This window comes from Vipera berus (genome assembly GCF_964194415.1).
Source record: "Vipera berus genome assembly, chromosome: 1".
NCBI lineage: Eukaryota > Metazoa > Chordata > Lepidosauria > Squamata > Viperidae > Vipera > Vipera berus.
The window spans coordinates 271636096-271649637 of NC_138202.1; the positions used below are offsets into that span (position 1 = coordinate 271636096).

General features: G+C 34.9%; 1 protein-coding gene across 6 annotated transcripts in view; it reads left to right on the forward strand.

The window, feature by feature from the left end:
* Nucleotides 1-13542, forward strand: part of UTRN (utrophin) — a gene marked incomplete at its 3' end in the record, with an annotated part of 377026 nt that overhangs the window by 174869 nt on the left and 188615 nt on the right. The window contains exon 1 of one of the 6 annotated variants that reach the window (XM_081313939.1): nucleotides 6956-7119. The exons of the other annotated variants lie outside the window; for them this stretch is intronic. Within the exon in view, the coding sequence (XP_081170065.1) occupies nucleotides 6976-7119 (144 nt within the window). The 5' untranslated portion in view covers nucleotides 6956-6975. Of the gene's footprint in view, nucleotides 1-6955; nucleotides 7120-13542 lie in introns of those variants that run through there. 6 annotated transcript variants of the gene reach the window in all.

Consider the following 13542-nt stretch of genomic DNA (forward strand, 5'->3'; position numbering starts at 1 on the left):
TCCATTCAAATGTAACTGAGATCACCCAACAAAGAGAGTACATTTGAAGTCTCTCTCCCTGAGTAAATACAATCTGAGATGAGGTTGAGTTTTGGATTAGATGTATAACTAAATTCTTCTCTTCCCACAAAAAACATTAGGAGCGTTGTGTGTGTATGTGTCAGTAAGTGAGTGAGATTTCCTCCTTGCACTGCACATAGTCTGAAAGAGGAAGAGTGCAAAGTACAGTCTGCAATATTGATGCATTTGCATGCATTTTGATTTCTTCGCTGAGGAAGAATATTGAAGTCTGTCTTGTGTTTTTTTTCCCTGTTTCATAATTTTAAAAAAAATCAGTAGCAATCCAATATAAATGAAATGTCAGTATTATATAGGAGAAGAGTTGCTATTTGCCTGAATTGGGTTACTAATTTTGTATGTTTCGCATTTTCTTTTTATGTCGGAGACATTTAATTTTAGTCTAGTATGCTTCTGAAGTATGAATGAATGAGATGTTTGAGCTGGCATGCAGTTATTTTCTGTCAGTTATCACTCTATTCTTTCATTTCATATGAGTTATTTTTAGCTGTTTGAGCAATGTCCATTTGCATTATACAATGAACTGCATGTAATCAGATAATTTTGTCTGAAGAGGCTCCAGTGTGTTTGTAATGAATTATACAGATAAAAGAACAAGCAATACACTGCTTATTATGTCCTGTCCTTAGGAAAAGTACTTGAGATGAGATATTTAACTTCAGAATTTGTTGTGCATTTCTTGTATTTTTCAAGGAAGAAAATTAATAGTTATTTTGTTCCACTGGCTATGGTGAGTAAGGTTACTTTAGTTGGTTATACCTTCATTAAGGTGAAAATATAAATGGTAAAACCTCTCAGCCTGTTTATTATTTAACTTTACATTGTGAAAGAGCACTTCATAAATCCCAGATCTGTGTACTATGAATGACAGTGCAAAGCACTGGAAGAGATGAACACATGCCTCTTTGCAATTATTAGAGTTATATTTTGATTGGTCAAATGGCATACAGTATGTCCCCTTCTACAGAGGATAGACTTTACTTGGTTCTACTGCACTGTAGCATCCTTAGCAAATAGAAAAAGCAGGATTATAACATTTTGGGGGAGGGCTTAATCTTGCACTGATGTAATTTCCTGGTCATTTTCATCCATTTACTTAGAAAACTTGAAAGCAAAACATCATAACTGCTTTGCTAAGAGTCAGCTTAAGAGATGGGATTGATATTTTTGTCTATGTGTCCTAGATGAAATTGAAATAAGGGAACTGTGCCCAGTTGAATCCAAGTTTCTATCCATCTATCTATTAAAGAAAAAGTGCTGACTAAAAATTCCACAGATGGGGGTTGAAATTGTATTGTTGGTTGTGTGCACAAAAAAAATTTAAACTGGATCTTACTGAAATTGTTTATTTAAGACCATAGTGATAGTGTTAAAATGGACTATTTGGATTACATATTTAAAAGTATTATTATTATTATTATTATTATTATTATTATTATTATTATTATTATTATATAAAGCTGATAGGGTTGGGATATAGCAAAGCTGAGGATGGCAGAATGAAATAAAATATTCACATACTAATGAAACAGAACTAAACTAAAATTAGTAAAGGAGTTACATTATACTGTCAAAAACATTTTTGCCACATGTTAGAGAGAAAACATTCTATTTTAAGGAGATTGGTGATGCAGTAAGGAACATTTCTTCCAAGCATCAGAAAACACATAAACCACCTGGGCAAAGTGTAGGCAAGCAGATTCCTCTGCTAAGAAAGCTTAGGAAGCAAATTCTTTTTCTAAGTTAATTAGAGGCCTGGAAAAAAGTGTAAGGATGGCTAATCATTTCTGAAAAAACCAACTCCACTACAACTGTAATCCATATGTGTGTCAGTAAAATAGTCAATTTTACTGACACGCTTGTTTAATCTATAATCTTAAACAGCATCCTTTGGGAAGATACACAGAAAGAAAATAACTTGCATAGTACTTTTGTATGTACATCGTTACAATATTCCCTTAGGAAGTAAGCATTGTTATGGAGAACTCAGAAAAGGATAAGAAATATTAAGTGAAGAAATTAAGGCATGAAGTAAGAAGAAGAAAGACAAAGACATCTAGTTTGCTCTGGCACCATTGGCTAGACCTCTCCATACCTTTCCATCCTTGCAAATCAGAAATAATAATTGTTTCTGTACAGTATAACATTCAGTCCTTCACTCCATTTCCCCTGTCAGACATCATAGAGAATAGAGATCTGATATTAGTATTTTATTTATTTTATTTATTTATTTTAATCCCATTTATATCCCGCCCTTCTCCGAAGACTCAGGGCGGCTTACAATTTAAGCACAAACCAATGTGCTTAGCAATAGCCTTCATTCTATGTATATGCCTGCTTATTAGGGCTTTCGCCCCCCCCCCAAGCGGCATTATTACAAAATCAGCTTATTGCCCCCAACAATCTGGGTCCTCAATGTATATACCGTAAAATGTATATACCATCTGACTCCCAGTAACAATAATTCTTGTTGCATTGTACAGTCCAACATCTGCTGAAATCATTTAGGTTCTTATCCAATAATATTTCCTAAAAACAATATTTTCTAAAAACAATGTGCACATTTGTATTCTCAATCAACACAGTCCTAACACAATTTCATATACATTTGTTCATGTATTCGCTGAACTTCTCACATCCTTGATTATCTATTTGCTAAGTATGGAGCTATTCACATTTTAGATATTCTTCTGTATGCTTTTCTTCCACCATATATTTCTCATTTCTCATTAAGCAACCAACCTTCAGCACCATATTTGCTCTGAAAATGCCATAATTCGGCCCTGTATTTTCTCTAAATTGACAAATAAGGAAGAAGCTTCCTCACATTCATGCATTCCATACTGCACTTCCAAAATTAGAAAACTAATGAAAAGTTTGATTACATAAATTAGAAACATTGAGAATCATTGTAAACATTTAAGTATTGACTAAATCAGAAAATTAACAATTTAACAAAAGAAACCATAGTACCTAAAAGCTACCCATGAATCAGTGAAAGAACCATTTAGTATCATATTTGTTATTTGATGGAAAATAAGAACAATATTAGTATATTAACTTAAGAAAGAGAAAAGGGAAGTAAGGAATACTTATTTGGGGTTGAAATTTACTTACTTCTGAAGACATTGAGGCTTGCTTGGATGCAATGGTAAATCACCATCAATTGTTGCTTAAGTTTTGAAAATCCCCTACATGCTTCCAACTTGACTAAAGGAAGATTCTAAAAGATGTTTACTTTCAACAGCTTATTTAACTGAAAAGAAACTTATGATTTTAATGGTTTGGTACGCAAGTCAATTGAACATTGCTTTCTAATATTAGCTTATTTCTGCAACCTATATATCCAGTTCACATTTAACAATAGCTCACTGAGAATGGAAACAAACAGTTCTGACATCTTCCATAGGATGTCAAGGAATTTAGTTTTAAGTTTGAATGCCGTCAGAATGAAGGACAAAGTTAATTTAAAAAGTGCTCATTATGAAATTGTGTTGAAAGTATCAACTAGAATAATGGATGGCTAAGGACTTTAGCTTGGACTTTGCCAGATTTCAAGAATGGGGCGATTTCCTCTTCCCCTTTTTGATTCTAACCATCATTCTGTGTCTCCACTTTGAATATCCCAGTATTTTATGTTATTATCAATTGATTTAGCAGATTGTTAACCAATGCAGTCTGCCTCCATTCTTTTTCCTGCCACATAAGCCAATCAATAACTTCATATCTTTCAACATCTCTGCCTTGTAGGGAACAATTGAATCACACTGTTAAAATAATACACAATGCATTCTAATAGTACTAGGTTCAGTATGTATAGATAACTTGAACAAGCTGATTCATGTCTGAGATGTGTTTGAATATTAGTAGCTCAGGTTAGTATTTGGGCTGTTGGTTTGATCTCCCAGCTTGACGAGTTGGCTGCAAACATTTCATCTGCATTCGGGGGTGGGGGATCTCTTTAGCGCGCTTTCAATGTCTTTTCACTGTCAGGCATTTTATGTGCTCCAAACAAGATCAAGTTTACAAGACCTTGGAAAATTTTGGCAATTTTAATGCACTAACCAGTTGGAAGCAAGGACAGCAACACAGAGGCATATTTATGTATATGTGCATGCATGAAAATATTACTTCTTACATACATGATTTTCATTTTCTATTTAAATAAGACTAGAATTCTAGGGCTAGAATAAAATGAAATGGTTAACTAGCAGATTCTAATTACTGACATATATTTTGATTTGTTCATAAGATAAAATACAGAAACCTACCAAATTCTTGTGAAGGCCTTTTCAGAGTTCACCATCTTGTGGATCACTATCAGGAGTAAATATTTTTTTTATTTGCAGTATCCTATTTTGGGAATGCCTTTTTCAACTATGTTGATATTTTAAGTGGTAAAGTTAACCTTTACAATTGATCTGCTTTTGTTTATTTGATGTTGCTTGATGCATATTGATTGCTTTGTTATTGTTTTTTTCCTGATATCTGATGCTGTTGTTGTTGTTTTTTTAATTGTGTGATCTTCTATTATAAGATTTTATTATTGGCTTGGATGCTTTTGTAGGAAAATTAGTCATACTTTCTTAAATGTATAGTATAACATTGCTGTATATTGCTAGAGAAGATTACAGATTTGTTTTTATACTCTAAGATACCCTGAGACCTATACACATAGAGTCAAGAAACTAATTCTAAATATTCAGTGTAGTATATCAAAGCTTTCATTGATTTTGCTAATGGCTGTAAATTGGTTAGATGTACAAGAATCTTTGAAGTTCTAGCATAAATCTAATCTTTCTGAGGAAATGGATCCAATTAAATCATTAGTGACAAGCAACCACGTGTGGCTATCTTTATAGTTTGTGACTTTTCTATTCTGATGTCTCAGCCAATCAATATAATGGAGGCTCCAATCACATGCAAAAAAAACATGCACCTAAGTTTCAGCTGCCGGCCTTGGAGGAGCCATTTACTTCCTTGGATTTTTGAGCAATTGCTGGAGTGAAGTATCAATCTGCTCAGCATCCAGATGCATAAATTGATTGCTTTTTAAACACAGCTGGAATTATCACATGGAATTCAGAAAAGCAAAAACCAATGTTAAATATAAGATAAATATCTAAGCCATGTGGTATTTGAAGCCTTGAAAGGTTGTCATTATTTTAGGGTTTTCCCAATTACTGCCATTCATACTTTTTCAATAAGAAAGGAACATACATTCAACAAAGCAGACACACCACACAGACACACACAAAACATAGGAATGGAAGTAGCAGATAGGAAGAACCACGAGTGGCTCCTGACCCTTGAAAAGTTCAAGTAATCGCTGCATGTCTCTTGTGGTTTCAGCTTCTTCTTCATGCTAATATTGTATGTCATGGAATAATGCCATGCAATTTTGCTGCTGTTCCAAATCAGGCTTCTGAGTTTGTAAGTTGGAATTATTAGGAATTGTTTCGAGTATAACAGAGGTTCTAGAATTACTGGCTAAAATTAGGTTCTGTACACATAATAATCAATTTTATTTATGGTTGAATTCCCACATAATTTATATTGTCTGGTATGGATTTCCCTTTCTTGAATATCACATGGGCCAATTTTGCTCATCATAGTCCTCTGTGCAGCATATTTGCTTACTGGTTGTGATTGGGTAATAAGTCGGCGATGTGTTCAGCAAGATGTTGCACTAGATGAGTTGTTTGTTTCGGTGATCTAGTTCTTTCTAAAGCACAGAGATGAAATAAGATGAACTTGCTGCCCGATTGTCAGAAACCAAGATTCCTGTTGAAGTTCTGTGTGTCTTGATGTTCTATCCCATCTTTCTTAAGTCAAGGGAACATATTAGGGTTCCTAGGCATTACTCTCTTGGGTACTGGTCTGTTTACACTTAGATTGATAGTGCTTAAGCTATCTGATAGCATCGTCTGCCTTTTTTAAACATGATGTAACATGTGATAACACTTGCCACAATGGGAGTATGTTCTTGCTGCTAAACTCACATTGTCTCTCACAGCAAGAGAGTTAAATGATACTACTTGTCAGAGTTTGTTATCAAGATTTAAAACTGCGAAGATCCTGACCACGGAGGAGACAAAAAGGTAGAGTAATCAAACATACAAAACCATTTTTGAAAAATTAAAATCAAATCTTTGGTCAGTGGAGAATAGGAGATTTCACCAGAACTATTCTACGTTCATACTTCTGCATGTAGCATTCTTCTTTCGGGAGCAAATTAGCTTAGGAGAGTTTTTACAAGATAGGTTTTGCCCCTGTAGAGTTTCCTTTTGATGACAATAATCTAGCTTTTGGAGAGTAGCCACTATGGGATTTATTGTCTTTTAATGTATGGCTGCTATAATTAGGGCAGGTATCCCTCTGTTCTTATAAGATTTAGAGCAGTCTGTGTGATTCACTTGCTCCGCAGCTCTGCCAGAGCTGCTTTCAGTGTGAGGGTGACAGCATCTTCCTCCGGAGTGAGGGAAGGAATGCCATTCCCTGTTTTTCTATGAAGCCTATCCAAGAGGAGAACTATTATGATGATGTCAGAGCAGGCTTCCCGGAGGAATTGTGCTTCATCTCTGCAGCTCTACCTCGTCAATTAATCAACGTTTGCTGGTATGTAGTTCTCCACTTCGAAGCAGGCATCTCTGTCTGATCAACAACTTCTCTCTTTCTGGAACTGCTAAACAAATCCAGCCTTTGAGGATGCAGGCAGGCTTTGCTTTTTGTATGTATTTGGCTCTCTGGAAGAAGGAATACTTTTAACATGATGCTTATTGCTTATGCCTTTGAGTCTGTCCCTTGGAAAAGCTGTCTTGGAAGCGAGCATGCTCAGAAAGCTGGCAAATCATTGTCCAGCGACCGAGAGAAAATGCTGGGTGCTCTTCATTTATAATGCAAATTCTGAGGTGCCTTCAGAAGTGTGGCAAACTTAAAATGATGGCGGTGGTGAGAACATCACTGCAGAAAGTTGTGGTATTGCTACATCGCTTGCAGAGAATGGCAGTTTCATCACCACGTTATCAAAAGCTTTGTAAGGTGAGTCAGAACTAAAAAGTAGGACTGCTAATTCCACTACAAGAACACATTGTTTGGGAATTTTGATAGAAATATATTCTTCCAAACAGATCTAATGTCAGTCATTAGAAATGTGTTTTTGTATATACTTACTTCCAATTATAGAGCTCTGTAGCTAGTTTCTTACTTTTCTTTTTTTAAAGTCATAGGTAGGTAGGTATTGTTGGAAGTTCTCTGATGTGCAAAGTTAACTTAAATGTTTGATCTAGTCTAACCATCCTTTTTCACAGTTAAGTAGTATGTTGTGGAAGTTAATGCCTTTCTTCAGTTTAGAAAGGAGTATCTGCCATTTGCAGATTTACAGCTAAATCTTCATTTATCATAGGAATTTTGCCTTTTTGCCTATTAGGAATTTTGTCTTTTTCCTGTTTGAACTTTTTATTAAAAAGTTACAAATAAGGAATGGCTTCTCATGCCAAAGAAAGCAGTGGTGATCCAGAGCTTTTGACAGTAACTTTTACTGCTCTTAACAGAATGTTTATTTTCCTTTTTGGAGATTTAAAATTGCTGCTTCACAAACTCCACTATTGTGGGCTTTGGTTTTTGTTGAAGTGGCTTTTGGAACGTAGAAAATTAACTTAGTGATCTTCAATTGTATCATTAAGTTCACTAACTTCAGATTTTTAATTGTGTACTAAAAGTCACGTTTAAACCAGAATTGGAGCAGGAGAGAGCAGGTCAACAAGGGTGCTTCTGGAAGGTTATTGGAAAACTGAAGTAGTCTTTTTTAAAACTAAACAAAAGAAAACTTTGGAGTATTACTGCACCAAACATGAACTAATTATAAATATCAGAGTAGAAAAATATTTGACTGTGTGGGATAGGACTTGTGAAATTCTTATTTTCGGTTTTAATTTTTGCTAGTGTCTTCAGTGTGAAACAATGATTTATTGTGAATAATGATTTTCTATCATTACATATGTATGAACAGAATGGAAATGTATTAGAACCTTGGATGATAGCCCATTTTATTTTCATTACTTCTGGAACATATGGAGGAAACAGAAAAAGATTCAGAAGTCATGCAGTAAATCAGACTATTCTATTACAGATTCAAGAATGGTTGTTTGACATTTTTGATTTTTTTCAATTACAAAAACAATTGTAATTTGTAATTTGAAACTGCCAACTTTCTTGAGCAAAGATCAGATCTTATTTGCCCAGAAATAGTGTGTAAACATATAGTATAGCTTTGCTAAATCCTACAAATTAAGTAAAAAGTTGTTGCTGTGAACATGTATAAATTTAATATAGTTTTCCTTGTATAAAGACAGGACTCTTTCATTCTAAGGTGGAAAGTTAATTCAGAATATTTTATTTTTGGAATGGAATGCTGAGGGAGCTTACAGTGAAATACATCACTTGCTAATGGAATATTTAAAGGTGGTACATGGGAAATGGAATTCCACTTGTGTTTGCCACATAGAAATGTATACAGCATGGAGCAGTTAATTGAACATATAAATCTTGTTTGAAATTATTAATTTCTAAAGGAGAAGGAGTAGTATTTTAAATTGCATAAGGTTGGTTGTTTTCATTTGGCCTTTCAGTATTTTAAGCTGCTTGTAAATCTCACTCTGGTGCCAATGAGCAAATAGGCTGCAATACTCCACCAGGTGTCAGTGTAAGGCAATAATAGATAATTATATTCATCACTTCATGGGCTAATAAAATTCTCCAAAAGAATGCAGTGTGGACTGCAAATGTAAAAACTGTCATCAATGAAGTAATGAACTGAAACTGTCCCTGTGCTCATTTTATTAATATAGATTGTAAAAAATAAAAATGAAACAAAAATGAAAACCTGAAATGTTGCCCATGAACATGTGTATCAAAAATGTTCTTTATTATGGTCCTTATTTTCAACTCTGTGCTTGAGTGTGTTGCATATTATTTTGTACACTAACACTATTTTGGTTGCAGTAGTAAGGCTTTTAATGGGTTGGTATGCAAAACAAGAGAGGGTTTGAGATTTAAATTTATTTTAAAATTGTACATTTAAACTATAATGCAGCCTTTAGAAATAAGACTGAAATAAGAAACTGCTTGTAAATTTTGCAATATTAAATATAACATATTGGAAGTCTAATATAGTTCATAAGTTCATTTAAAAAAATAAATTTATAATAGTTCATAAGTAAGTTTAAAAAAATTAAATTGTCTATTTAAAAAAGGTAAAGGTTCCCCCGCACATGCGTGCTAGTCGTTTCCAACTCTAGGGGCCGGTGCTCATCTCCGTTTCAAAGCCGAAGAGCCAGCGCTTGTTGGAGGACGTCTCCGTGGTCATGTGGCCGGCATGACTAGATGCCAAAGGCGCACATAACGCTGTTACCTTAGGGACCGTAGTGGTCCCTATTTTTCTACTTGTATTTTTACGTGCTTTCGAACTGCTAGGTTGGCAGAAGCTGGGACGAGTAACAGGCGCTCATTCTGTTACACAGCACTCGGGATTCGACCCGCCAAACTGCCAACCTTCTGATCGACAAGCTCAGCGTCCTAACCCACTGAGCCACCGTGTCTATTATGTAGTTTAATAGTTGAATAAAATTGATCTGATAAAATATATTTTCTAGATTAGGTCTAATGATATGCTTCTAATAGAGAGCCTGCAAAGAAAGTAAGCTTTCATGAATATGAATTCCTTTCTTCTAAGGAATAGAAAGAACATTTTTTCAGACTACTTTGCTCTGTGACATTCCGACCCATTACTTTCCATGCTCTTCTAGAAAGTTATTCAATATGTGATAGCATTGGATATAATCCTTCATCAGTATTGACATGAAAAAAGTTTCTAGACAATGAAGAAGGGGAACCACATTTCTCTGGTTATGGTATTCCCATCACCTTTTTTGATATGAGCCTATGAGTTCTCTTCAGAGGAAGTATAATGTTCTCCAAATCCTAGCTTGCCACTTTCTGAGGCAATCTGACAATTTTGCAAGGACCAAACAGTTCTTGTTTACTTGTTGCAGCCCAGATGATCAGTATGTATAGGCCAGAAACACTGGTTTCCTTCTTATAGCTGACTGTAGAATATTAAAGCAAAGGGCTTCAGAAATAATCAGAAGCTCTCAGGATAAAAAGGCTAAAAGTATTTTACTTCCTTCCCTTTGTCAACTTTTCAATAGATGTAGAGGGGTTCCCTTTATAAATCAAAATTCTGCAGCTTTTCAAAGTTATTTTATACCCTGATCTAATTGTAGAACATCACAGACTATTCTGTGATTCAAAAGTGCAATTGTTATAACCAGGGCTTTTTTTCTAGTAGAACTCTCAGAACGGAGTTCCGGTACCTTTTTTGGATGGAACCTTGTAGGGTAGGCAAGGTGAGTTGTATGACATGTGTGAGTTCCGGCACCTTTTTCTTTTACAAAAAAAGCACTGGTTATAACACATAATAATATTAGGAAAGGCAGCTACAAAACATACATGGAATGGAAGGAATGGGAAATATAGTTAGAACATAGGTATAAGGGCATATCTGAAATCCTAGTCCAGTATGATATATGCTGATTTATGCAAGATATCTTTTTGTTGTGAAGATAAATGGCAAACCAGCACCAAGCTTGCTCTGATCCAGCCAGAGTCTTTCACCATTTTCCCAATATCTCTAATGTAAGCATATTAAAACAATTTCAGTTCGTTGTGGTAAAATTTCATTACCTTATACTCAATCTATTGTAACTCCCTACATAGATTGGTATCAGGGCATGTAGCCTAGTTATTTTTCAAATTAGTCTCATGTATATGCTATATTCCTTCTTATAGGATACGTACATGTTCAATTTAGAATTTTCACTCATGACTGTTTTTTTTAAATAAGTGGGAATATTGCTATCCAGTTCAGGATCCAATATCTCACTGAAGTCTCCTCCATAATAATAAAATTATGGGAGATATCTAAATAATAAAAACTCTCATGAAACATGGTGGGAAAGTCAAAACTATATCCATAAATATTGGTTATAACAATTATATCCGAGATTTTAATTAAAATTATATTTTAATTTAAAAATCCATTCTTATCTGTTGTGGTATCTTGAACCTAAAAAGATGTTTATGATAAGGATAGGTGCCCTTTTCACCATTCAATGAAACACTCTTCGAATGAATCTATCCAACCCAGTCTATAGACCAACAACTTCAACTTCTATTTAAATGAATCTCCAATAAAAAGCAACATTTGTTTTTAAGACTAGAGATGAATTAAATTTATATATTGATTCCTGTATTGTCTTAACTATGTAAACGTTGAAGGTCATTTAAACACATTCTTTTGGTAGATACACAGACACAGACACACACAGACACACAGACACACACACACACACACACACACACACACACACACACGACTTTTGAAAAGATATAATTAGGTTAATCAAAGATAGGAAAGCAAGCTATTGGTTGTCCAGTGGTGTAATTTCTGGAAGTAATACAGAAATATTTCCCATTTCCCCAAATCAAGAGAGAGGATTCTGTTTTGAAGATCTGAGTCTCATTTAGATTCTGTATGGTACGGAATCTACTATGTAAGTAGTTCCTTCAGGCAGACATAATAAAAATGACTGAATCTCTGTTCTGGCCATTTCTGCCCTAAATAGGGAAAAAGGAAAAGGAGACCTGTTACAAAACAAGAACTGGTTTTGGCAATTCCATTGTATGCTTTGTCTTTTGACTGAAAAAGGCATATTCCTCTTCCAGGAATTTTGCTGCTCAAAAATCTGATTCTTACATTTTGCAGTTTGCCTTCCCTAGTTTGCCTTTTTTAAAGAAATAAAATTCAGGAGTAATATTTGATTTCAGATTGGTTTGATACAGCTTCAGTGTTTGTCTTCACATAAAGCCTAATTGGAAAAAAAAGTATGTGTTCCTTGAGAACAAATTCTATATTGGCTTATAATGGTTAGCTCAGACTTTGAAATAACAGGTTACCCTTTCATATCACTTGTTAAGCGATCAATACTTTTAATTCTAAACATGCAGAAGAACGCAATTTAATTATCTTGAACAAAGCTTAAGCTATAATTCTACTAGTTTCCCTAAATTTTTAATAGTGTTAAAACTGATGAGATAGAAAATTCACTGTCATTTCCCTCAGTAGTTTAAATGTAATACCATACTAGTACATAGTAATAGACCTCTGAGAACCTGAGAGAGGTTGGCAATTTATAAAATAGTACAGATTCAGAACATCTACATATTCATTGTTTGTCAGGAAATCAGGTAGCCTTCTTTACTGCACCAACACTAGCTAGAACAATGTTTCTTAGCTTTGCTGACTGGAAAATTCTGGGAGTTGAAGTCCGCACATCTTTCAGTTACCCCAGGTTTAGGAACACTGAGCTTGAGAATTCATACCCTAACACATTCTATAAAAGCCTAGTAAGACCACACCTGGAATACTGCAACCAATTTTAGTCACCATACTTCAAAAAAGATGTTGAGGCTTTGGAAAAGGTTCAGAGAAGAGGGACTAAGATGATCAAAGACCTGGAAACTAAAATGTATGAAGAATGGCTGCATGACTTGGGATTGGCTAGTCCAGGAGGAGGCAACCTTGGCTCTTTTATGACTCCTGGACTTCAACTCCCAAAATTCCAGAGCCAGGTTGAAGTCCAGGAGTCATAAAAGAGCCAAGGTTGCCTACCCCTGGGCTAGTCTAAAGAAAAAAAAATAGAGGTGACATGATAGCAGTATTCCAGTATTTGAGGGGCTGCCACAAAGAAGAGGGGGTCAAATTATTCTCCAAAGCACTGAGGGCAGGACAAGAAACTATGGTTGGAAACTAATAAAGAGAGAAGCAACCTGGAATTAAGGAGAAAGTTCCTAACAGTGAGGACAAATAACAGCTTGCCTTCAGAAATCGTGGATGCTCCATCACTGGAGTTGTTTTTTTTTTAGTTTTACAAAAACAAAATTTTACAATATATCCCCAAATCCCCCCCCACTCCAAACCTGCCCACTTCCCCCCCACTTCCCAGAGCTAAATACAGGATTATAGTTATAATAATCATATTCTAAATAAAAATTATGCATGATATACAATTAACCAAATTCATAATGTGCTTTAACTCCCCTTTAACATAACTACATACAAAGTACCAATAACAATATCCTACTAAAATCTACTCATAAGCTAAATGGAACTTTTTAGTCCCATATTTGTTCTGAATATTTATTTATTTATTTATTTATTTTAATTCCATTTATATCCCGCCCTTCTCCGAAGACTCAGGGCGGCTTACAAGCTTAGCAGTAGCCTTCATTCTATGTATATGCCTGCTTATTAGGGCTTTCATACACCCCCCAAGCGGCATTATTACAAAGTCAGCTTAATTGCCCCCAACAATCTGGGTCCTCATTTTACCTACCTCGGAAGGA